The 27,437-nt window shown below is 36.7% G+C and overlaps 1 protein-coding gene and 1 non-coding gene across 2 annotated transcripts in view; both read left to right on the plus strand.

Moving 5' to 3' along the window:
* Positions 1-27,007, plus strand: part of LOC136148079 (exocyst complex component 1-like) — a 42,260-nt gene extending 15,253 nt beyond the window's left edge. The window contains 10 exon segments of the mRNA XM_065907553.1: positions 3,764-3,869; positions 9,957-10,120; positions 10,690-10,797; positions 12,854-12,930; positions 13,448-13,676; positions 17,247-17,430; positions 19,634-19,755; positions 19,757-19,834; positions 22,245-22,439; positions 24,897-27,007. Of these exon segments, the coding sequence (XP_065763625.1) occupies positions 3,764-3,869; positions 9,957-10,120; positions 10,690-10,797; positions 12,854-12,930; positions 13,448-13,676; positions 17,247-17,430; positions 19,634-19,755; positions 19,757-19,834; positions 22,245-22,439; positions 24,897-25,049 (1,416 nt within the window). The 3' untranslated portion in view covers positions 25,050-27,007.
* Positions 17,617-17,689, plus strand: TRNAG-CCC (transfer RNA glycine (anticodon CCC)). Its single transcript has one exon. It is a non-coding gene; the product is annotated as a tRNA-Gly (tRNA).
* Positions 27,008-27,437: the final 430 nt, after the last annotated feature.

Raw genomic sequence — 27,437 nt, forward strand, 5'->3', positions numbered from 1 at the left:
AATAGGAATCTTATTAATATGACCAAGAAAGGAATGAAAGGAAATGGAAGGAAAGGAATGAAAAAAGGAACCTGACAAATCAGTGTTTCTTTGGTAAGAAATAATAATTAAATCCAGATGCTATTTGTACTTGATCCTTTCCACGTAGTGTGTGCTAGTGGTAAAGAACCCGCCTGCCAATGCAGGAGACAGGAGATTCAGCTTCAGTGTCTGGCTCAGGAAGGTCCCCTGGAGAAGGAAATGGCAACCCACTCCAGTATTCTTGCCTGGAGAATTCCATGGACAGAGGAGCCTGGTGAGCTCTAGTCCGTAGGGCTGCAAAGAGTTGAACCTGATTGAAGTGACGTAGCACTCACCTTTGTACTTGGTTATTTGTACCCAGCTCACACTTTTTGGCAGGACCAGGAAAAGCTTGTCTTCATTTCTTTAGGGAAAAGAATAACTAGGCCCTGCCCCAACTCTACTTACGGCTGAATCTAAGCAAACCCCTGATTTGGGGGTGTATGTAATTTAGAGCCTAAGGAAAATAGAGGTGCGTTGGGCATGTAATAAGCTCGGCTGCCCAGAATCCCTTCTGCCTAGCTGGGGCAGTAGAGCATGTAGAGCAGTTGAGCAGGGAGATGGTTTATCCTTGTTTAGGTAGGAACAATCTTTCCTCTCCCAATAGCCCCTTGAGGCCGACAGTCTTTAAGACTGCTCACACATTGTCTCAGCCTCAGTCCTATATTTGTAAATATAGAAAATAAAACATGGTGTTATCTGTAAGACTCTAAAGTGAGCACAAGAAAAAGTTGGAAATACTGCCTGAGATAACAGTATTTAAGCTCAAGATAGTTGGATTTTAAGTTAGGTGCTGTATACAAGATGCTAAGAGAAATACTCCCAGTGAGAAGCTTCTCTCTGAATTCAGTAAGTGAATGAGCTGGGAGTCACGCCTGTCTGTGGGCTTCCCCACCTGTGGGTTCTGTTGAGCACCTGGGGGAAGGTGTTCAGTCATTTCAATTGTATTGAAAAAGAAGGTGATTTTCAGTAGTCTGCTCAAATCACTGTTTTAGAAATAGCGACTGTTTAAATTGCTTGGGTAGTAGTGTGCACTTAGTTTGGGTATTGGAATGCAGTCTGTTATATTGAGTGAGTTGAGTAGAAATCTAATGAAGATTTTATGAATTATAAGTTGGTCAGCCATTTACATTGATTTCCAGTGATCAGTGTTTTTGTGATAATTTAAAATTCAACGAATGAGATGCTGAAAAGTGAAATAGCTGAATGAAATAGGAATAATTTTAGTGTCTTTTTAGCTTTAGATTTGCTTTTAAAGTTACACACAAAGATCACAGGAAAAAATTTCCTATTTAACTTTCCTTACGGAGAATCTGTGGGAAATGTATGTGGCATGCAAATTGGAAAAAAGAAGGTTCTATATTATGTTTCATCCAAAAATTTTTTGTAAGGACATATCTATCAATAAAATATCTAAATATATATAAATATATCTAATATATTTTTATATACTTATAAAAAACTTAAAAAAATCAATAATGAACTATGAGTCAGTATACAAATAATTTAAGTGATATACCTTTGAAAGTTACATCTGATGTTTAAAGCAAAGTAAACTGTTCTAAAACTGGATGTGTTTGAAATTGAAGTGTAGATTTCATGATAAATTTAAAAGAATAACTAGGCATAGGAGTTTTTCTGCTGTGGATTTATTTAAATTTAGTGAAACTCTACATAAGGCATTTAACATAGGATTTGGAAAAATACATGGCCTCCCGCTGTTGACTCTTTCATCAGGGTATAAAATATTTTTGTATGATAATAAGCATAGATGATGAGGGAATGAGTTTGCATGTTAAATAATAGATGTTTTCATTTGAACTAGAATAAATTTTGTTTTTTAAAAAGAAATCATTTGATTATGAAAACTGTAAGATGTGGTAATTAAATTCTTATGAGAGTAACCTATTTGGGGCTAATTTACTACCCCATGCTGGCAAGGTATGGTAAAACTCAGTGTCCTGCTTCAGTGTCATTGATCCTGTCTGTTGGTATAATAATTTTTGAAACAGCATGGCATTATGGAAGAAGAGTTAAAAGATTCCCTTATTCTTTAGCACTGTAATTTTACCCTTAGGAAATTATTCCAAGAAAGCAGTTCATTAGAGATGAAAAGCTTGTTGTAACATTGTCTATCACAGCAAAACATCAAAACCAATTATGTAGTCTGTGTTAGGAGGTTGGTTTACTAAACTAAACATCAGCAGAGCATAATACTGTGCAGTCATTAGCATATGACCTGGAAAAGCGTGATTGTGCTGCCCCAAACACCCAGTATCGTATGAATGCAGCTATGTTTAAAATACATGAAAGGTAATGTGTAAATTACCATCGGATCATTGAAAAAGCAAGAGAGTTCCAGAAAAACATCTACTGCTGCTTTACTGACTACGCCAAAGCCTTTGACTGTGTGGATTACCAAACTGTGAAAAATTCTTCAGAAGATAGGAGTAGCAGACCACGTTATTTGCCTCTCAAGAAATCTGTATGCAGGTCAGGAAGCAACGGTTAGAACTGAACATGGAACAACAGACTGGTTCCAAATCAGGAAAGGAGTATATCAAGGTTGTATACTGTCACCCTGCTTATTTAACTTATATGCAGAGTACATCGTTTGAAATGCTGGGCTTCGTGAAGCACAAACTGGCATCAGGATTGCCAGGAGAAATATCAAAATCCTCAGATAAGCAGATGACACCAGCCTTATGGCAGAAAGTGAAGAACTAAAGAGCCTCTTGATGAAAGTGAAAGAGGAGAGTGAAAAAGTTGGCTTAAAACTCAACATTCAGAAAACTAAGATCATGGCATCTGGTCCCATCACTTCATGGCAAATAAATGGGGAGACAATGGAAGCAGTGAGAGACTTTATTTTGGGGGGCTCCAAAATCACTGCAGGTGGTGATTACAGCCATGAAATTAAAAGAGGCTTGCTCCTTGGGAGAAAAGCTATGACCAACCTAGACAGCATATTAAAAAACTGAGACATTACTTTGCCAACAAAGGTCCATTTAGTCAAGGCTATGACTTTTCCAGTAGTTATGTATGGGTGTGAGAGTTGGACTGTAAAGAAAGCTGAGCACCGAAGAATTGATGCCTTTGAACTGTGGTGTTGGAGAGGATTCTTGAGAGTCCCTCGTACAGCAAGGAGATACAACCAGTCAATCCTAAAGGAAATCAGTCCTGAATATTCATTGAAACAACTGATATTGAAGCTGAAACTCCAATACTTTGGCCACCTGATGCGTAGAAGTGACTCATTTGAAAAGACCCTGATGCTGGGAAAGATTGAAGACTGGAGGAGAAGGGGACAACAGAAGATGAGACGGCTGGATGGCATCACCGACTCAATGGACATGAGTTTGAGCAGGCTTCGGGAGTTGGTGATGGACAGGGAGGCCTGGCATGCTGCAGTCCATGGGGTTGCAAAGAGTCGTACTTGACTGAGCAACTGAACTGAACTGAAAGTATAAAAGTGAAAATGTGAGTGTGATTATTCAACTTCATATTTTTACAAACTGTTAATATTATGATGCCAGTTCAGTTTTTTTAAAAGATGGAAAATAGCCTTCTTGTGTCCTATGAAATGCATCAAATATTTTCAGACCACAAAATTGAAAACAAGCACAAAGGATATGGGGGGATTGAGAAATGGAAATTGTTATACTTGTTTTATTAATGAGTATGTGTTGTTTTCACTTTTAAGAATTGCATGGATTGTTTGTCATGACTCTGTGAGAGAGAAATTAAAGATGTCTTTGAAGTTGCAAAGATCAAGATGACTGGCACAACTAAAGAAAGCAAGAAGCTTGGTAAGCTTAGGCACCTCAGTCCCCTTGTTTTCTCTTCTACTAAAAATTATTTATCTGTGACACATAATTTTAAGACTTTTTAGGCAAGGTGGAAGGAGATACAATAGAATTAGTAAAAGAATAAATCTAATGCATTGGTTTGATTTATAGGTTTTTCATGGAACAAGTATGTCTCTAAAGCCTTATTTTTACTAATTAAAATTCTGCAGTATGTGAACTTGACAGCAATTGTATATACATGCCGTGTCTAATAAAAGTACAGCGCAGACGCGGAACCCGTGAATACGGAGGACCAACCATGGGACTTGAGCATCCATGGATTTTGGTGTCCACCACTGGTGCTGGAACCAACCCTGCACAGATACCAGGGACAGCTGTGTATAGTCACAGCAGCAGCAGTTGGCCAGAGAATGAAGTGCAGTCTGGAGAGAAAGTACTAGATTAAGAGACAGATGTTGGAAGTTCAGTTTCTGATTTCCTAAAAGACCTTTTGTACCAGTTGGAGGCAAGTCTGTGATCTCTTAAGTCATTGCACTCCACAGGGAAGTGAAGTGATGCCTGGCTTCTTACTTGTCACTGGCTATTTTGAATCAAAAAGAAAGTTGCTAAGTGTTTTCTCCCCTGTGAAGGGGCTGTAAAAATGTCACCAAAATTTCTCCTGTAATTATACTTTATTTTTCCAAAGAGTTATTTTTGAAACAAGAGGGGTTTTTGTTGCTTCTAAATATGTTAAATAAACAAAAAACTTGATTTAAAAGGATAACCAGTGAAAGTATCAAGTTGCAAGGAAATGATTTGCCGAGGCCACGTTCTGCTCTTGCATGTACCCATCTCTGGGCTTTTTGGATGGAGTTCTGTGCCTGTCGGAGTCAGAACCTGGCCTTAAATGGCTACAGTGTGTCCTCTGTGTCTGCATAGCTCCCCTTTAGAACCATGAGTGTAGCATTTGCTTGTTGAAAGGAGCCTGTGCCCTGATTGAAATTGATAACTCGTCTTTCCATTCTTTTCTTTAGGACAAAGAAGACTATCTTTAGTAGTGGGTAATTATTTTGTGATTCACTGGTTTGTGGTTTGTTTTTGTTTTTAATACAACACTAATATATTGGTGATACTAGTTCCGATTTTTTAAATGGTTTGAATCTGTGTATTACACTTTGGTAAAGATACTGATAAAAATATTGGGACAATAGGCTTTTGGAAACAGAAATGCTAACTCATCCTAAAGGTTACTTGTTCTTAAACGGTGTGTTTATATCCTTGTTAATGTTTCACCATGGATATGTTAAATTGAAGAAGGAATTCATAGGGCCTGGACTCCCATCTCAGGCCTGTCCGTGCTGATCGTGCTCGGCTGCCTCTCCAGTGGACTCTGAACTCTCTGCTTAGTGCCTGTGGGAACGACAATGGAAGGATAAGACCCCCTCCAGACAGGGGAATCTTGAAGATCACATCCAGGTTGCTCATTGCCTAAGAGGAAGCATACCGTAATCACCCCTGTCTCCGGACAGGTCATAAACTTTTCCTGTATCTATCAGGATGTAATCACAGGCTTATCGATTATTAACTGGTTGGAATGTAACTCCGGGCTTATTGACTATTGACTGTTTGAACACACAACACTTGAATGATGGGGTTATTGTAGTTGTATTTACCCTACCTTTGTTTATGTAAGTCTCAACGGAATTGAGGTGGTGGGTTTGGACACGTACACATGGGGTAGGTGGTGGGGTTTGGACACGTACACATGGGGTAGGTTGTGGATTTGGACACGTACACATGGGGTATAAAAGATTTTCACAAATGCTGGACGGGGTCCTTGGCTAAGAGGAGACTCTGCCTTGGGCCCGCCGGTGTAATAAACTGCACTCCACTATCTGCATTGTCCTTCTGAGTGAGTCTGTTTCCCGGAAAGCGTGGCTATAACAAAATCAGTTTTTCTTTTTAGTAAACAACATATTAATACAGTTACATGTTTAATGTTTTCATTTAGTATATTTGTCATCACTTGCTACTGCAGTAAAAGGGAAATCTTTCTAAAACTACCTCCTTGGGAGGTTATTAATGCCCCTGTCATAATATTAATTTATCAAGCTTAAGATTCTCATTGAGATAAATGACATAATTGGAATATAATTTAAATCAAATACAATACTATCTTAATGGTATCATTGCATTAACCTAAAACCTTAATTTTTTTTTCTTATTTTTTGAAGTTCTTAAATTATCTTGTTAAAAAATTTTTAATTAACCTAAGACAAGTTTAGAAGATACTTTTAAAACAGGGTTAAGATTACATCTCTCGTATGTATCCATTAAGTAGTAAGAAATAGGAGAGTAACCAAAAAATTATAGTTTCTATTACTTTGATGTTATCAGTTACAAGAAAGGAAAAACTAAATAATAAACAGAATTCAGAGGATAAAAACTATTTTGTTCATCTTTGAAAAATTAGCTTGTTGGTCAACATTTAAAAATAAATTTCAAGTTAAATACAAATGACTTCAGAAGTTCTAAGTAGATAGAATGTAAACTTTTTAAAGATACCTTTTCAAGGATTCGAATTATGTTTAAATCAGTTCTTAATAGTAATTACAGTTAAAAGAGAAACCTAAAATTTGGGGAAGGTAAATTTTCAATGGCTCAAAATTAAGGAATTATGAATAAAATTTTAAATTTGTTTTGTTTTTTCCTTGCTCTGAAAATGCTGCATCCGAGATACTAATAAAAATAGAAAGTCAGCGGCGGGCAGTTAAAAAAAAAAAGAATAGAAAGTCAGATTGAATGTATTTTACAAAAGGAAATTGTGTATAGTCATAGAGATTCAGGGGAATTCTCTCTTTTTGAACCATTCTTTACTCAAGTCTTTAACATCTACTTAGTTTAGATAATTTAAAACAACGTTAAAATGCCAGTAAAGCACTTTTTCTTTGTGGTAAGGTTTTTATAAAACCTTTGCCTTTCTAAGGTCAGAAGGTTACCCTGATACTCTCAGAGGTGTGGGATTGTCCTCCCGAGATTGATACTTTGGTGTTTTGTTTTTCTTCTGTATTCCTCAGATGTACTGAATGAAAAGACAGGCAAAGGATATCTAGTAATAATTTTTTAAATTGCCCATTTTTTTTCTTTTTACTACTAAGATAAGACACACAAGTATTAGTTGAGTCCATTTACATAATAACTTCCTTATCTTTAGTAATCCAAAACTTAAAAAATGATATGCCAAGCACATTTTTTCCAGTGTTTGTCCACTGAAATTAAGAAATCTTGTTGACTCCAAAGGGAGTCTTGAACACAAGACTACATTCAGTCCTGAGTGGATGATTCATTCAGTAAATGTTTATTAATTACCTATTACATGATAATCGCTGCTCGATACTGAGAATGCAGCAATGAGCAAAGACCCTACCCTCTTGGTGCTTGTACTCTAGCAGAAATTGTTTAAGGATATTTAAAATTTACCAGAATATTGTTACTTCTTGCTGATAAATAATATAGACTTTTTTATGAGCCCAAATAGGGCACTAGTAGTATTTATTAACTACTTTAAAAAAAGAAAACTATATGCAGAATTAGGCTTTGCTCTGAAACTGGTGAACTTAGTAGAGTGACACCTTAAGATCGCCAGCAGGTACTGTTCAGATTGACAAGCTAGTGGCTCCAGTGCATCCCCCGCTCCTGGTTGCTGTGTGTCCAGCCTTATCATTTCATATTCCTTTAAACTTCAGGCAGACAAGGCTAGGAAGATTGACATGTTTTTGGTGTGGCAAATTACTAGTTTATACTCGAGCTTTTGCCTAGCAATAGCAACTATCACTATCCCTGTTTGGCAGGAGTTGACACCTTGTTTTCCGTTTCTTAAATATTTCTAGAGTTATATTCATTAATTTTCTGTTTTATTCTATAATTTCTTTCTTTGCCATTCAAGTTAGATTCTCATTTGGGTTTAGAATGTTTCACAAAACGATCTCTACAATTGATCGAACAAATACTAAAGAGAGGTTTTAGATAAAGGAAATGCCAAATGACCCTGAAAGAACTCCAATTCCCACATTAGACCTGTCTCTCAGCTTTACCCTTCTACCTACCCATCTCCCAATAATTAGTGTTTTGATACATGTGTTTTATTCTCAGTGTTCACAGAGCCAGCTAAGTTACTAAACAGTTTAGCTTATTATTTCTAAAATGGTTTTAAAACTCCACTCATAATTTTTTTTATCAGAGGGAGTATAAAATTATTTAGTACAGTGGAGATTCCTTCCAAGAGCTTTCAGTGAATACAGGATTGTTAATGCATTTAATGTATAAATGTGCAAGTTCATTCTATTAAATTTTCACTGTATTAAATTATTTACTTGAACTCTGTTTTCTTCAGAAATCAGAACTTGGAAGTGTAGTCTTTAAATTTAAGTACATCAGCTTAGGAGACTTAAAAGTGTGGGGGAGGTTTACACATGTAGATATTTTTACCTGAATATTTGCATTAAATAGTACATTAAAAGACTAGTAAAGGTTTTTCTGTCATGTAATTTCTCAAGCAGTAGCTGACCAACTAAACATATGTTGCCTCTCTCGTTGCTTGATGCTCCTGGTTCTTTGCATGTGTCTTTTCAACTAGAGCTTTAACTTCCTCTTGTGCGCGGTTTGTGCAGATTGCAGCTTGCTAACTTGTCTTTGTCTGTGACGCTTGCAGCCTAACCCGTGGCAGCCACACTGCCTGGAAAGGCAGTGCTGTCAGACGGGAAGCCGAGAGTGGGCGTGCTCGGCGTGTCAGCAGGTGCTCTCAGTGCGTGTGTGTGTCTAGGAGCCAGTCGTTCATCCTGGAGAAGCTGCGCCAGAAACACTGCTTGCTCTGGGTTGCCAGGGCTTGGCCAGAAAGAAAACCAACAGAAAGGAAGTGGGATGACTGCATCCAAGAAATGTGTGGCATGGTTAAACATGTATGGTGGGTAGTCAGAAACTTATAAAAAGTCTTAACCGTTATACTTTTGTTTTCAGGCTGTGTTTAGAAACTATAAAATTTCTTGTACGTATGGTCAGATTTTGCATAATGAAACCAAAGTTTGTCTCTAACTAACTGTATATCATATTTGTTGTTGTTATTTTTTACTTTACATATACAAATATGATTTGTATATCATATTTTTTATCACTTATTATTTGTCCCTTCTGACCATCAGTGAATAATACAGGTTTAGCTGAGAAATAGTCAAGAAGAATAAAAATGTTTTACTGTTTAAATTTAATTCTGAATAGAAACATCACATTTTCTTGTAAAAATAGAATCCTTTAATAGTTTGGTGTATGTAGGATATTGTGCAGACATATTGTTCTCATTTTTCCTCATAGCTATGATAGATACCTATGTTTATACCTAAACTCAGATGTCCCATATTAATATAGTTAACTATGTATGTGTTATGTTAGTTGTATTTTAAATACAACAAATATTCAGGGTTTTGTTTTTGTTGTTAGTTTTTCTCTTTTCGTTTTGTTTAGTTTTTAAAAGAACTTTAATCAATTCACTTGCTGAAAAAACAGGAATGTCTGAGTTCAGGAATGTATTAAGTTGAGTCATGTGTAATTGACGTTTTTAGTAGGACAAGATTAATTGAGTGTTGGTAGTTTCATTTGGTTCAGCCTAATATGTTGATTCAATGTAGAGGCAAATAATATTGGAATATGGCAGTTTTTTTCTAGAAATACAATCATTATGTTAGCTAGTATTCTAGGGGGTCAGTGACTTTCATCCATAGTCATGTCTTCTGAGTGGAAAAGAACTCCTCATCTACTTTTGAAAAATCATCAGACAACTGTGATGAGACTGGGCAGGGCACAGTGTGATCTCTAAGATCCCTTTCAGTCTTATTCTGTGATTCTGTATGATTTCACCTGTCTTTACATAGGCTCAGAAGTAGAACACAAATCTTAATGAAAGAGGAAGACACTCTACATCCTCTTCATGTGGCAGAGTTGTGCCCTAACCCATATGAGCCCCAGAAGAGCAGGACAGCAGAAGGGAGCCCTGATGGATGCCATGAACCTTTCATTCGTGAAGGTCACAGCTTTTAAAGGTTTATCATTTCCCAGGTCTTCACGGGAGTTCCGGGAAATTAACCGGGTCTACTTCCAGTCTAAATAAGCTCAGTGTTCAGAGCTCCGGGAACCACCGGTCTCAGTCATCTTCCTTGCTGGACATGGGAAACATGTCGGCCTCTGATCTCGATGTCGCCGACAGAGCCAGGTTTGATAAGGTAAGATAAAATGACGCATGTTTCTTAAACATTACTGTCAGTTTTCTAGCACCAGTTTGTTACTGCTTTAATTGTGTTCAAAGATTTGGGCTCTATTGACTCTTTTAATTAACCGTGTCTTACTTTCCATTTCTGAATCTAAAAAAAAAAAATAAATAACTGGTCAAATGGCAACTGAAATGTGATTCATCAATTAAATGACATAACAGCTTTATTAAAATTTGTTATAAATCATAAAGAGCTTGCATTGTCAATCCAGTTATTTGAGTGACTACAAAGAGGAAACAACTTTTATGAAGCTAAATTGTTTAAATAAAGTTTTATCACTCTGTTCCTCTTTCCAGATTCCAAGTGAGTAATTGTTGTCAGTTTTGTTTTAGGTATGTTCTGACCCTGTTATGCCTCATCAATACTGCATTGTCTTGTCAATCTTGGAAGTATTTGTTTGGGGGATTCTATTAAGATTATAGATAAAGCTTCCCTGGTTGCTGCAGAAAAGTGATTAAATGTGGAATGTTATTTTAAGCGTTTTGTTCAGTTCTTTGTAGAATCATTTTGGTTTTCTTCAGATCTTTGAACAGGTACTGAGTGAACTGGAGCCCCTGTGTCTGGCAGAACAAGACTTCATAAGTAAATTTTTCAAACTACAGCGACATCAGAGTATGCCTGGAACTGTGGTATGGGTGACATTTATTTACTAGCTCATATTTGTGATCTATATCATAATTAGCCTAATCATTATGTTGTCATAATTTCAATATCAGAACAGAAAGAATTTACATTGTAAGGATTTTTTAAGTAATTTTTATCATATAAGATAATAAAAAAAAAGGATAGTGTTTGAGCATCTAATCTAATATTCTAGACTATCTTAGGCCTAAACATTCTCCAAATTGATGAGTGGGGGAAATGTCTGAGTTTACTTGGCAAAAAATATTTTTAAAAAGCAAATTTATTGTTTTAGTGATCAAGAAAAAGTAAATAGAATTAAAAAATTACAATGATGTTTTAATGTATATTTGTTGTTATTTAGTCACTAAGTCGTGTCTGACTCTTTGCAACCCCGTGGACTGTAGCCCACCAGGTTTCTCTCTCCATGGGATTCCCCAGGCAAGAATACTGGAGTGGATTGCCAGTTCCTTCACCAGGGGATCTTCCCAACCCAGGGATTGAACCCGTGGCTCCTGCATTGGCAGGCAGATTTCTTTCCTGCTGAGCCACCAGGGAAGCCCCCATGGTCTTAAAAAATAAATGAAAGCAAGCAAGAGAAAAATGGAGAGCCTCAAATCAGAATCTTTCTTATGGCTTTCTTACTATGAGACTGAGAGAGTAACAGGCGGGAAGGCCAGGGGTCTCCAAATGGAGGAATGAGGCTGTAAGTGCCAGACATTTTTATCTCTCCTAACTGGCAGAAAAGAACAAACCAGCGATCTGTTTTTCCTTCTCTATACAAAATTAAAAGGAGGTTTCTCCTAACATTCTGTGTGGCCATGACACCTGGTCTCACCTAAAGCTAACTACTCCCAAACCTTGAGTTAACCAATACATTTCTTTTTCGTATGGAAATGTTGTCTTAAGCTATGTTAATGAACCCCAGACTCCATCTTCAAGTTGGTTCCGCCAAAGGGCCTAACTTACTTGTTCAGGTGTTGTTCCCCTAATCTATGTAAACGAAACTATTTGTTGGTACAAGATGCAAGTCAATAGTTTTATGGCCTGGGATGAATTATCTGGTGCCATTCTAGATTTTATGACATTCCTTTCTTTTCATTAACAGACTGTGAGTGACTATATACCATACAGCTAAAGACTAGGAGGGGGGTACTCTTTTGCCCCCTTCTGATGCCTATGTCAGAAGCTTTCTCTATCTCCTTTATACTTTAGTAAAACTTTATTACACAAAAGCTCTGAGCGATCCAGCCTCGTCTCTGGCCCCGGATTGAATTCGTCTCCTCCGGAGGCCAAGAATCCCGCGTCTTATCGTTCAGCAACAACCTTTCAAGACCATAAACTAATTATTTAATCCCTACTTTTCCTCATCTATGTAATGGGTATAATAATGCCTATTGAACATGGCTCTCTGGTGGCATAAATGTAAGAAAATAAAATGAGCCATTTGCTAGAGTATTTTAAAGAACTTAAAAACACAATGCAAATCGAGTGATTTTTTTAAAATTAAGATGATCTTTAAAAGAACTAACATATAAAAACAGTGCTCAAAATTAAGTCTTTCAGATGGTTAGGGGGTTTGTTCTTGTAGATGGTAATTGCTAGTAAATTTGTTAGTTTCTGTAAGAACTTCTGACAGCATTTTTTATGCTCAAGTTTTATTAGGATGATTAATTTTATTAGAATGATTTTAATTTTCAAAATTCTCCCTTGAACATGTCCCTAGATATTTTCAGCTTTTTATTAAATTGTCCCCTCGTTCCTGCACTCCCTCTGAGTCTCCTCTACCTTTCTCTCCCGCCCCACCCCCCCCCCAAATGTGCTCACAAGCAAACACAGCTTCTCATTCTCAGATAAAATCTGAAAACAAAGCTTCTCCTGAACATTCTGAAGCAACATGTTAAATTATATAATTTCATTGATAATACTACCTTTAAAAATCATTATTTCTCATCATACATTCTCTCCTAAGAATTTGGAGACTGAGCAGGCTATTGCTATATAAACTAAACTCTTCAATTTGTTAGCCTTTTATTATGTAAAGTATCTGAATAATTTTTGCAGACTGAAGCAGAGGACACAGATGGAGGAACTTTGTCACGGCAACATAATGCTGGCACACCGCTGCCTGTTTCATCTGAGTATGTGTTTGTTACTATCTGTTGTTTATTGTGAAAAAAAAGTAAACTTTCAATTGAGCAGGAAGGAATGCTGCCCAGTGAGGAGTCCAGATTACTGTCCATAGCTGACAACACTCAGAGCACCGATCTGTGTGCCCAGTGTGTTACAGAGCTTCTCAATGAAGTAAACTTGGTCCCCTTTATGGCTCTTTGGCTTTTCTTTGCTCTTGTAATCACACAAATGCAGTCAATTTTGATGTTTGCTGGTAGGAAGTTGCATTTGAATTGTAGTGTATTTCTCAGAAATCACAAAGCACATTTCAGGACCCAGTTCTACAAAGGACGTTATTTTGAGTGATAAAAATGCAACCTCAAAAAAATATGTTTATGTTGGAAACCACTCTAGAATAATTAACTATTTGGACAGTGTTAGTTGATATATCAAATTTTAGTCATTTGTGTATACCGAGTGGATTAAAGTTAAAGGTAAATGCACCTGAAGCTTGTACTAACTATTCTGTTTTGTATTTCTGAACAGGAAAGATATGATCCGCCAGATGATAATTAAAATATTTCGCTGCATTGAGCCAGAACTGAACAACTTGATTGCATTAGGAGACAAAATCGATAGCTTTAACTCCCTTGACATGCTAGTCAAAATGAGTCGCCATGTGTGGACTGCACAGAACGTGGACCCCGCTTCTTTTCTGAGCACTACACTGGGAAATGTTTTGGTGACTGTCAAAAGGAACTTTGACAAATGTATTGTAAGTTGGGTATTTTTTTTTTCAGTAACTTAGAACTCTTAACCATTGCAGAGTATCTGTGTGTGTGTGTGTGTGTGTGTGTGTGTGTGTGTGTGTGTGTGTGTGTGTGTGTGTGTGTGTGTGTGTGTGTGTTTCAAAGACTTCTGGCTTCCCACCAGGGGACCTACTGTTCCTGTCCCCACGCCTTGCAGCAGGGTATTGGCTGCAGTGTCCAGGAGCAGGCTAGTGCCAAGTTGTGTCCCGTCTACACTGTGAACCATGGCCAGTCCTGGAGTGACTGACACAGAGGCAGCAGCGATTACACCCGAGATCCACTAAGTAACTGAAATCCCAGGTGACCAATTAGTGACCATAGATTTAATGAAGCAACTGAAACTTGAATTTATTGTTTTTCTTCTTTTAATATATCACAATAGGGTAATTAATATTTGGGTTATTTTAATTGATTAAAGTATTTTTTTCAGTTCAATAGCTTTAATCATATTGCTTTAAGAATAAATTGTTCTTATGACAACTTTTGGTAGTTATCATTTTTCTCCTAATAGGGAAAAAAATCATTAACTTTATTTTTTCTGTTAGGTTTTGGTAAGCTTATAGATATGAAGAGGATTGGGCCAGGTTCTAAAAAGAGTTTCATTTTATGAATATATTTAGTATTAATATGTAAAAATAGGTATTTATCATCTGAATTATTCTACTATGTAACCTCTAAGTTAAATCCAGTGCTTGAATAGCCATAGAATAATGAGTGAGTGAAAGTCACTCAGTCATGTTTGAGTCTTTGTGACCCCATGGTCTGTAGTTTGCCAGACTCCTCTGTCCATGGAATTATCCAGACAAGAATACTGGAGTGGGTAGCCATTCCCTCCAGGGGATCTTCCCAACCCAGGGATCGAACCGAGGTCTCTCGCTTTGCAGGCAGATTCTTTACCGGCTGAGCCACCAGGGAAGCCCATAGAATAATGAGAGAATAATAAAAATATTAAGGGTGATTAAAATCCACTTCATCTTTTATACTTTTTAAAAATAATGCTTACTGATTTCTGAAAGTTTAAAAGCCATCCGTAGAAACGTAAATGTCACCTCAACAGACTTGTTAACCCTCCTTCCCCACCAAATGATTGCACTGGCATTTGAAATATTATGAAATTTGGCCACTTATCCTCTTCCCTGCCCAGCTTTCTTCAGAAGTGATGATAAACCTGTAAGGTCTGATTGTAAGCTGATTGCCAAAAAGAAAATAAAGAATTACCAAAGTCTAAGATAATGAGTCCTATGTGACATAGAATAAGAATAGCTAGAACATTAACCATGAGAACACTGTACATTTTTAGAATATGAAGATTTTCTTGCTCTTATCAGTGAATAAAGCTAGTATATAAAACTTTAATATAATACCTCTCAATCCAGTTGAATGTAATTGTTAGAAGTGTAAGATATAATAGTGTCAGGGAGATGTAGACATGGGTTCAAATGAAGTGCTTAGCACATTGCCTGGTACAGAATAAGAGCTTGTAACTAATTGCTTGTAATGGTGATGATGATGATGATGATGATGACAGTAATGAAAGTGAAAGTAAAGTCGCTTAGTCGTGACCGACTCTCTGCGACCCCATGGACTGTAGCCTACCATGCTCCTCCGTCCATGGGATTTTCCAGGCCAGAGTACTGGACTGGGTTGCCATTTCCTTCTCCAGGGGATCATCCCGACCCAGGGATCGAACCCAGGTTTCCCACATTGTAGGCAGATGCTTTACCATCTGAGTCACCAGGGAACAATAGTGGTAATTAGTAATAGTTTGCTGAAGAATGTTCGTGTTCCTCTCAAAACTGGGAAGTGAAGAAATTTAGTTAAATTAACCTAGACAAAGGTATAAAGTCGTGTTTTTTCCCTAAATTGCATGTATTTCTAAAAGATGGACCTTGTCACTAAAGGGAAGAGGATGGTTCCTTCTGTTGGTTATCATCAATCTGTTTCTTAATTTAAATCAAGTCTTTTCACAGTGTCGTCAGTTGTGTGTGCTCAGTAAGTGTTACATGTTTTTGGTACTTGGGACAAGATCTGGACCTAAAGCATACCTTGAAAGAGTAGTGAATGGTTCTCTGTGTATTGAGCCAAAGAATGAATGTCAGACAACTGCAGAAAGTGGAATAGATGGTATCTGAGTTTAGTACTTTCATCTGGTGGCCAAGCCCAAAGTGTTCTTCAAGGAACAGGGCTAAAAAGATTAGCCTGCCAAGAACTAGGGATAAAATTAGAAACATATCAAGTACTACCAAGCTGGACACTGCACTCCAGTACATTTCTTACCTGCATTTACTTTGCTTTTCAGGATTCCTCACACTACAGTGATGTGGTTTTGTACCCTTTAACCTTTGAAAATGGTATGATCTGGGTGTCTCTGCCTCATTGTATATTCTTGCCTTCTTTGTCATAGATTAATTAACCGTATAAGGATGGGTTTATTCCTGGGCGCTCTGTTCTGTTAATGTACATGTCTGTTTTTGTACCAGTACCATATTGTTTGATGACTGTAACTTTGTAGTATAGTTTGAAATCAGGGAGCATAATACCTCTGATTTTGTTCTTCTTTCTTGAGCTTGCCTTGGCATTACGATCTTTTGTGTTTCCATACAGGTTTTAGAATGATTTGTCCAATTTGGATTCCTTTTATTTATTTTTCCTGTCTGATTGCTATGTCTAGGACTTCCAATACCATATTGAACAAAAGAACGGTTACTTTTCTAATCTCTACATGTCATATGGTTTTCAGGTTATACCCCCAGAATCTCAGCACAATGAAATTTTAGGTAGGAGTTGAAAATGACTCAACACTTGGGCAGTGTACTTCTTACTGGGAATAGAACTAGATCCCCTGGAAGTACACAGAATCATAATTGATTATTTTGAACCAAAGTGTCTATGTTCTGTCTATATGTCTATTTGTTACTTTGTATCCATCTTACACAAGTACTTTGCTATACTGATTTAGAGTGAATGACTAATAGGTACATGGAAAACTATATAATGCAAATCCACAGTAGAAGTACCTGTTCTCCTCTGTGCTCATACCCCCAAAACATAGAACTTCTCTATCCAAACAAATTTTAGGCTGATGGGATTTGGAAATGGTTGTGGTTCTCAACTTGACTATATAGACACCAACCAGAAATAATCTTGAGAGATCCTGTGTGTGCTCTGGTATCTGCTCTGCCCCAAAGTGGGCAATCATTATATACTTACCTTTTATAAATGATAGAAGTGTTCATTGGTTGTTTTTACTTGAAACAAAGACCTGAGGTTCACAAGCTTTGAGTGCATTTTGTTTTGAATAATTTGGATTTTTCCCCTTGATTTTAGTTCCTTCAATGATATCTATGTACTTTTTAATCTCTAGAAATAGTTTTTCATAGTTATCCATATTGTGTTAATCTTTGATTAGTAAATGTCCGAAATGTTCTAGGTATTAAATTACATCATGCCTTTGTGGTATATATATTTACTTTTAATTGTACGTTGTTTCTAAGTTGCTTAGCTATTTTTCTCCCTTGCTTTCTGCCTAACTTTAGAGTAACCAAATAAGGCAAATGGAAGAAGTAAAGATCTCAAAGAAGAGTAAAGTAGGAATTCTCCCGTTTGTTGCTGAATTTGAAGAATTTGCTGGACTCGCAGAATCAATCTTTAAAAATGCTGAGTGTCGTGGAGATCTAGATAAAGCATATACTAAACTTATCAGAGGAGTATTTGTTAATGGTAAACTTTTGTTACATTATGAAGAAGTTTTTGGTGGTGGTTTTCCTTATTTCTGGTGTTTTTGGTCAGTTGTTTTCATTATTTCTGATTAAGTTAGAAGTTGGGAGACAGATGTGTTCATTATTTTCCATAGTCTCTAGTCTTTTTTAAGTTTTCTGAAATTAAAGATTTCTTAAATTTGGGACTTCTCTGGTGGTCCAGTGGCTAAGACTCCACACTCCCAATGTGGAGAACCTGGGTTCAATCCCTGGTCAGGGAACCAGATCCCACATGCAGCGATGAAGTCCTGGCACAAGTAAATAAAAATATATATATATATTAAAAATAATAATAATAATAAAGATTTCTTAAATTTGAAAAACAGTGTGTAAAACCCTTTTGTATTTACCAGGAACTACTTATATTTTAGGGTTCATATGGGCTATCAGTATGCAAAGTTGAAATTCATTTTTTAAACACAAAAATGACCTTGTGGATTACATTCGCATTTTAGCAGGAGTCTTCTTGAGCTGATCAACAGTGATGTCTGTATGTGTGTGTGCTTAGTCAGTCAGTCATGTCCGACTCTTTGCAACACCATGGACTGTAGCCCACCAGGCTCCTCTGTCCATGGGATTCTCCAGGCAAGAATACTGGCACGGGTTGCCGTGCAATCAGCCAGGGGATCTTCCCAACCCCGGGATCAAACCCAGGCCTCCCACATTGCAGGTGGTTTCTTTACCATCTGAGCCACCGGGGAAGGTCAAGAATACTGCAGTGGGTAGCCTATCCCTTCTCCAGGGGATCTTCCCGAGCCAGTTACTGAATCTGGGTCTCCTGCATTGCAGGCCGATTCTTTACCAGCTGAGCTACCAGGGAAGCCCAAATTAATGCTAAAATAGTGTAATTCATCATCTAGCTATGTCAGATCACACAGTTAAGTTACAGAAACAGTGTGGATGTGTTTAATTTGAAATAAATGATCTGACTGCATCAATTCAGGAATTTTTAAAACTAAAAAAAATGACCAAAGTAGAATTATCTCAACAGTTAGAGATAATACATTTTTGGTGGAAACAGGTTTAGGGGAAAGATGATAAATTACATGATTGAATGTTTATATGGTTGATATTTCTTTTAAAATTCAAAGTAGCTTTGCTTTGTCTGATTGTAAAGTAGTATATGCTCATTACATACCCCCCAAAATCAGCAAACTGACTTTAAAAATCAAGAAGAAACTAAAGGTAATTTGTAATCTCATCATACAAAGGTTAACATTTAATTTTTACCTGTGTGAACTTTTCAGTATATCTCTCTCCCTGACATATCTGTACATGTTGTGTGTTCTGTAATTTGAAATGTTTCTCACACCTTACACCCTGTTTGGAACCTGCTAGACTCTGTGATTCTAGTGTCTGTCCTTGTCTCCTGATACAGATAACCGTAGTCACTTCTGATGATTACATAGAGTTCCATCTGTCATTGTTTACTTAGCAGATCTTCTGTTAACAGGCATTTGGTTTGTTTCCAGTTTTCTGTATATTTCTGTATATTGTCCAATAATTTCCCTAGGATCAGTTATTAGAAATAATTCCTGGGTCAGAAGTTTTGTGTCTGTTGAGTTTCTGCCAAATAACCACACAGAAAGATTATACCTGTTTGGTCCTTTGAGCGTTTAGTGGAAGTTTCTGTCACATCTGCCTCGAGACCCAGTATTTCTCAGTATTATCAGTCTTATTATCCTTTGTTAACCTAGAAGGATATAAATCAGTTTTGCTTACACAGTTTTACTGTGTAAGAGCTTCCAAATTATATGTTAAGTTTATTCGTCTTTCTCTTTATGACTTCTCAGTTTTGGGCCATTCTTAGAAAGTTCATACTACCACAGAATTATTTCTTTAATTAGGTTTATTTTTCTTAGTACTTACAATTGCATTCATTTATTTGCCTTTGACATTTTAAGCACTTGAACAATTTAGGATTTGGTTGGCTAAAAGATGTGAAATAGGAATCCAAATTTAGCCATATATATATAACTGTTTTAGAATGATTGTTTATTTAGGTTTAGGTCGATCCTTCAATACAGTATGTTTTATTTGATTAAGTCCAGAAATGTGCTTACTTCTTAAAGTTATAAATGAAAAAAATCATGTAATTTTTCCATAGCTAAATGTGGTCATATTCATACCAGGTCATCGTTACATTTTTTCCATTTTTGTTTTAGTGGAGAAAGTAGCAAACGAAAGCCAGAAGACCCCCAGGGATGTCCTCATGATGGAAAACTTCCACCATATTTTTGCAACACTTTCTCATTTGAAAATCTCATGTCTAGAAACTGATAAAATAAGAAGCCAAACAAAAAAACACAGATCACCTTCAGTCTTATGTCATATACTCTTTAGGACAACCTCTTGAAAAGCTAAATGTAAGCATATTTTCATTCAGTATATTTTTCTTGGTTTTGAACCTGTGTTTAGACGTGAGTAACACAACAGACATTTAAATTTGCTCATTCACTGGTGCAGGAGGATAAGGAAGGATGGACTGAGATATTGAAGCTGCTCAGACACTGCTAGATGTTTTATATACATTATTTCTTTTAATTCTTGTAAACGATGATGTGGGGTAAGATAGCATTATCCTTGTTTTACAAATGAAGAAACTGGAAGTAAATAAAAAGTTATAGTAATTGACAGGTAGCAAAGCAGGGGGATTAACCATAGATTTAGCCTTTTCCATTATACCAGTCTTCCATTTCTTACCTCATAAATGGCTAACCTTTATCCCTAGCTCAGATGAAGATTTTGAAAATTCTATCAAGATAAAAAGAAAATAAAAAATTGTTTTATTCATTGCCTTTTCTTTATCCTTCCTTTCTTGACTTGTCATTCCCCAGAGCAAATCTGATCTTTAAACATGAGAAATGGTAGTTTTAGAGAACTTTGCAACATAGTAGAAGCTTAAATGGACCCTTCTAACAAATTAGGTCCACAGTGTGATTAGTCATCTTTGTTTTGAAGTTAGAGTCAAATAAAAATTGTCTATCTGTTGTCAGCAATTCAAACGCAGAACCAGTGCCTTGTAAACTGAAGAACAGGCAGATGTTCCTTTAGGGTAAAGGGTCTGTCTCAGACCTAAAGCCTGCATGATGCGTAACTGCAACATAAAGGAACTTCCTTTGAAATCAAATTTAGAGCAGACACATTGATAAATCCTTTATTATGTAACATTGTTAGAGAAGCTCTAGCCAATGCAGTAAGACGGAAACATAAAGATATATGGAAAGAGAATCGTACTGGAGTGGACTGCTGCTTCCTTCTCCAGGGAATCCTACCACCCAGGGGTCAGATCTGGGCCTCTTGTGTCTCCTGCTGGCAGGCGGAGTCTGTGACTGCGCCACCCGGGGAGCCCTCGGACTTACAGTCACCTGTGTGTGACCTGTGGGGGTTGTCTCATCTGGTGAAGGAAAGTAGGTTTTTTAACCTAGTCAAGGTATATATATATATCAAAAAACAATTTGTTTCCTATATGTTATAATAACCAATTAAAAATCTGTGTAAAATAGAAAAATAAATACATTAATTAAAATCTGTGTAGAAAAAAAATTTAAATATCTGGAACAGATTTGTCTAGAAAATTATTATTAAAAATGTAATAATTTAATGAAGAATAAATAAATAATTGCTAAGAAAATTTTAGAGAATAGTAGAGAGGGGATTTGACTTGTCAGTATTAAATCATGTTGTGCTCAAGTAAAGACTTGCCAATATACATGTTAAAAAACCAATTACACTTTAAAGGCAACCTGAGAAGAATGTTTATAACAGCACAACAGTCAGTATGCTAAATATAAAAGATCTTTTTAAAATCAATCAGGAAAGCACTAGGATCCCAATATATAAATGGGTATGGGTTCTGAATGTACTTACTGAGCATATGAAAAGCAGATAAACTTCATTTCTAGCTGAAGAATATTGAAATAAAATGACAAATAAACCTTTCTTACCTTTTTTTTTTGGCTACACCACTTGGCATGTGGGATCTTAGTTCCACATCCCCGTCCGTCCACCGGGGATCCAATCCATGCCGTCTGCATTGGAAGGGCAGAGTCTTAACCACTGGACTGCCAGGAAAGTCCCCCTTTTTCACTTTTCAAAATGACAAAGATTTTTCTTTAGTTATGATAATGCTGATGATAGTATGATAAGATTAAATAGTGTCATATACTGCTGACAGAAATATAAAGTAACTGAACTTTTCTGGGAAGCAATTTGTGTATATGAAGAGTCTTCAGAATGCTTAACAATTACACTCCTCAACTGAGGAATTATAGTCCTAGAAATTTATGCTGGACAGTCATCAAAAATGTGGGTAAATACCTATGTATGAAAGTTATTTATAGCTGTATTTATAATAGATTTTGTTTTTGATGAGTAGATTTTGCCAACTTCAAGAGAAAAAGTAAAAAATATTAAATACTTAATACTGAAGGAATGAATAAACATAGTATAGTCATTGGACGGAACATGATGCAGCCATTAAAATTTATACTTTGGGAAAAACTTAAAATATTAAATGAAAAATATAGCATACAAAATTAATCTCATTTTCATACTCACACATCAAACGACTAGAGGGAATTCTAGTCTTTTGACAGTGCTTATCTCTGAGTAGTGTGATAATAGCTGATTATTATTTTATCCTTTATATTTTCACACACTGTCTGATTTTTACACAGTGGATATATACTATTTTATAGTCAGATTTTTTTTTTTTTTAATTTAAGTGGTAGTGAGAGCCGTTCTTAGCCGTTGTTTCTTTTCATTTCCTTGAAGCACTTCTTTGAAGGTGTGGAAGCTCGGGTGGCACAGGGTATAAGAGAGGAGGAAGTGAGCTATCAACTTGCGTTTAACAAGCAAGAACTCCGAAAAGTTATTAAAGAGTATCCTGGAAAAGAAGTGAAAAAAGGCCTCGATAACCTCTACGAGAAGGTTGATAAACATTTATGTGAAGAGGAGAACTTACTCCAGGTATGCTTTAGTTCTCTTAACCTACCTAGATTGCACATCCTTATATATATCTATTTTCCCCTAAATATTCCTCTAGAAATGCTATACATTTTCTAATTTTAGTGCAGGAGGAAAGCGCCATATAAAATGCAGACAAGATTAGTAAATTGTGAGGAAAAAAGGAATATTTATACAAGTTTATATGGCTCTCTCTGTGTATTTTATCTTTCTGTTGTATCATTTTGAGACATTAAGTTGTTTTGCTTTTGTTTGGGGATGGGTTTTTCATGACTTTCTGTGTTTTGTTTTAGTTTGGAAGGTAGTAAGGGAATGGAATGTGGAGTGATTGTGAGCATGGGAGCCTGGATATGGGTTCATAATCTGCCTCCAGGTAAAACTGCCTGGTTTGGAGCAAGTTAGTTCACCTCTCTGAGCCTCAGTTTCCTTATTTGAAAAGCAGAAATAATACCTGTACTCTCTAGGTGGGCACTAATATTATTGCCATTGCCATTTTATACATGTGAAAATCAGAGCTTGGAGAGGTAGAGTAATGTGACCACGATCCCATAGCTAATGTATGATAGAGTCAGGTTTAAACCTCAGTTAGAGATGAGTAAGAATTACTCTTGATTTTAGCATCATGGAAGGCTTCATGAAGGAAAGCATTTATGTTAGTCTATGGCAGTCAGATACTAACTTAACAGATAAAATAGAAGTGGCATTCCCAGTGGAAGAAATACTGTGAGCTAAAAGATGAGAAGCAAAAAGTGTAAGTAAAGCTGTTTAGTAAAATAGTCTTAAGCTGACTATTAGGAATTTAAGATTTGTGACATTTAGGATTTACAAGGAAAAATCCTAGAAGAAGGCACTCTTTGAACTGGCAGATAGAAATGGTGTTCGTTCATAGTACCCACCCTCACCAGGTTGTCATGAGATTTAAATAGAATAATACGTGCATAAAGCCCTTTGCACTGTGCTGATGTGAAACAAGTCGAGTAAGTGTAGCCTATTGACAGCGCTGCCGTGTCAGTGTGTGTGTGTCAGGTTCTGCCTTGATAGTTGTCTAAGGTTTATTTTCTGATGGGACTGTTCATTTGTTTACTTTTTCTTGACTGAAGTACAGTTGATTTACAGTGTCGTATTGATTTCTGCTTATATCTGTCAGCAATTTAGTTTCCACTTCTAGACTATAGATCCCTTTGACTGCTCATGATTAGTCTGACTCATCTTGGTGTTCTCCATGTCATCAAGAAGTGTTTTGCATCCTTAATTTTAGATAAATTAAACTTTCATCTGCTGTGAAGTTTCATTTAATCCTTAGTCTTATTTCATACATAGTAGTGCATAGCCACATCTGTGTTGGCTATTGGAACAGATACAATAACAGCTGAAATGTAATAAACATTACTGTGTCAAACACTGTTCTGAGCACTTTACATACATTCACTCATTTAATCTCATTTGAACCTGTGGGGAAGGTATTATTATCACGACCCAGTTTACAGATAAGGAGGGCCTTGAGGCACAGAAGAGTGGTGTAACATACTCAAGGTCACTCGAGGAGTTACGAATCTTCCTTCAGGATGTACATTCTTAACTGTTGTTGTTCAGTCGTTCAGACGTGACTCTGTGACCCTGTGGACTGCAGCACGCCAGGCTTCCCTGTCCTTCACTCTCTCCCAGTTCAGCTCCGTCGCTCAGTCGTGTCCGACTCTTTGCGACCCCATGGACTGCCCAGAGTTTGCTCACATTCATGTCCACTGAGTCGATGATGTTACCTAACCATCTCATCCTCTGCCACCTTCTCCTCTTCCCACCTTCAATCTTTCCCAGCATCAGGGTCTTTTCCAGTGAGTCGGCTCTTCACATCAGGTGTCCAAAATATTGGAGCTTTAACTTCAGCATCAATCCTTCCAATGAATATTCAGGGTTGATTTCCTTTAGGACTGACTGGTTGGATCTCCTTGCAGTCCAAGGGACTCAAGAATCTTCCCCAGCACAGTTCGAAAGCATCAGTTTTTTGGCACTCAGCCCTCTTTATGGTCCAAGTCTCACATCTCTACATGACTACTGGAAAAACCATAGTTTTGACTCTACAGACCTTTGTCAGCAAAGTGAAGTTTTTGCTGTTTAATATGTTGTCTAGGTTTGTCATAGCTTTTCTTCCAAGGAGCAAGCATCTTTTAATTTCATGGCTGCAGTCACCATCCACAGTGATTAACTATTATGCTATCCTGCTGCTAAGTCACTTCAGTCCTGTCCGACCCTGTGCGACCCCATAGACGGCGGCCCACCAGGCTCCCCCGTCCCTGGGATCTCAAGGCAAGAACACTGGAGTGGGTTGCCATTGCCTTCTCCAATGTGTGAAAGTGAATTATGCTATCCTAAATGCTTAGAATATGTCTTGACAGTATTTCTACATTCTTGTTATGTATTGTTTCCTCTTGCAGTTTAGCGACTCTCATTTTCATTTTGTAGGTGGTGTGGCACTCCATGCAGGATGAATTCATTCGCCAGTACAAGCATTTTGAAGGTTTGATAGCTCGCTGTTATCCTGGATCTGGTGTTACAATGGAATTCACTATTCAGGACATTCTGGACTATTGCTCCAGCATTGCACAGTCCCACTAAACCTTATAAAAGAAGAAAAGATAAATGAAAAGGAACACTCTGAGTACACCAGACACTATTCAAAAATACCGAGCAACCGTTTTGAGAACTCCGACTTGAAATTTTACGTATTACTTAATGTCAGATAATTGGGTAATGTGTGCATGCTCAGTTGAGTCTGACTCTTTGCAACCCCATGGACTGTAGCCCACCAGGTTCCTCTGTCCATGGAATTTTCCACGCAAGAATACTGGAGTGGGTTGCCGTTTTCTTCTCCAAAATGGATGATGCCATACCACATATATTCAAGAGGAAAACTACCAACGAGTGTGGCAGTTTTATTCGCCCAGTAGGTTGTGTACTAACTTAAAGCATTTATCTCATCATAAATGCCTTTATCATTTTTCTACGACTGAACAGAAAATTTTCCTTTATTGTCTCGCTTCTTGTATTTGAGAATGGTTATCCTGTATGGAATTCATTGAGAGTTCTTCAGCTTTCAGTAATTCAGTATTGGTTACAAATCATGTAACTACTAAAATACTGTATCGAATTTTTCCTTCTGAATAACTATTGTGTATATGGATAAGGGTCTTGTGAAGATCAGTTGTAAACTTGAATTTTGAGGATCATGTGATTCTGTGTAACAGTCTGAAATACATTTTCCAAAAAGTTGAAATGTGGTAATATTATTCTTAAATTTATCATGTGCTGTCATTTGTATGAAAGCAAGTCCTTATACAATCAATATAGAAGAATTATTACATGTCATTTATCGTAAAACATAGTCAGTCAGTGGTACTCAGTGAGGACTGAATCACTGCCATAAAGAGACTCGTGTCCTTAATGCATAAACACAAAGACCCTGTCAGTGCAGCGGCTTCACTTTTCTGACATTTATTTTACTTTTGGTTACGTCAGGATCCTCACTGCAGCCTGTGGGCTTCTCTCTAGTTGTGGCGCTCAGGCTCAGGTCCCATGGCCTATGGGATCCCAGTTCCTGGGCTAGGGATCAACCCACATTCCCTGCATTGGAAGGCGGATTCTTAGCCACTAGGCTGCTGGGAAAGTCCCTCAGTACAGTTGTAATAGCAAAAAATTGCAAATAATCCAACTTTCCATTAGTAGTAGATGGATAAATTAAGGTGTATTCAGTATTTGCCAATAGAGTAGTGAGAATTAGTGAATTTTATCTACAAAAATTACTGCAGATGAATACCAGGAAAATAATGTCAGGTTTAAAAAAAAAAAGTCACAGAATATATATCATATGATTCTATTAATATGAAATTTCAAAATAAACAGTATTTAGAGTTACAAGTGTTGTATAACTGAGAAAAAGCAAGGAAATGATCATAAAATTCTAGAGTGATTAGGGAGCAGGAAGGGAAGATTATGGTATCTAGCAGGGGCAGGATTTTAAAGGTATGTTATGTTACTTAAACTGGGCAGTGGCTACATGGATTTCATTGTACTATGATACTTGATACCTTACACATACCTTATAAATCTTATTTTATATTAGCTCAACGTTTAATTTAAAAACAAAATCAAACTCATATGTGTGTGTATATTCTTTATTGACATAGGAAAAAACCTTAACATTTGTAGATGATCTGGAGACAAAGAAGATCCAAGGTTGGTTGGATTGCTCGAGGTTCAAGCCAAGTATTTTCAGAGCTGATATTCCACACAACAGTGACCTCCCTCTCCAGAATGTTACAGATATAAATATATTTAAACATCTAAAGACCAAACACTGTCTAATGTTTGTGTTAACAGACCAAGGTTAATTTTACCTGAGGTGGTATGGCTCTTATTTAAAGAAAAGGCAGATAGCAAAATACTTCTTAGAAAAGAATCTAGAAAAGTAAGCACGTCACATAACAAAATTATCTAAATAACTGGATAGAAATTTTGAGAAAGTAAGATGTACATGATTCCTATTAAAGATAAACATTGGTTAATTAATATGTCTCAGTTTATATTTGTGTTAGTATCTGTTTATTCTAAGGAATTAGAAACTAAGTTTAATACAGCTTTTCAAAATTAAATAAGATATTTTGAATGAAGACAGAAAAGGCAGTGGATGACTGATCAGCTACAATTTTCTAGATCTTAGAGATATGTAATATTTTGTGCTACAGATGGAATGAAAAAAGAGCAACATATGATAACTTAGAGAATATAAAGAAATGAAAAAGTGCTGAGAAAGCAAAAATGGCTATGCCAGGAAGGTTAAATATACAATGGTGTCTAGGAAGTAAGATTATTAATTCTCATAACTTTATGTTCTAGGATTCTCTGCATCTGCAAGTCCCCAATTTTAATGTACGTATGAAACAACCAGGAATCTTGTTGAAATGCAGGTTTTGTATGATCTAAGACTCTGCATTTCTAGCAAGATCC

Source organism: Muntiacus reevesi, chromosome 16, assembly GCF_963930625.1.
Source record: "Muntiacus reevesi chromosome 16, mMunRee1.1, whole genome shotgun sequence".
Taxonomy (NCBI): Eukaryota; Metazoa; Chordata; class Mammalia; order Artiodactyla; family Cervidae; genus Muntiacus; species Muntiacus reevesi.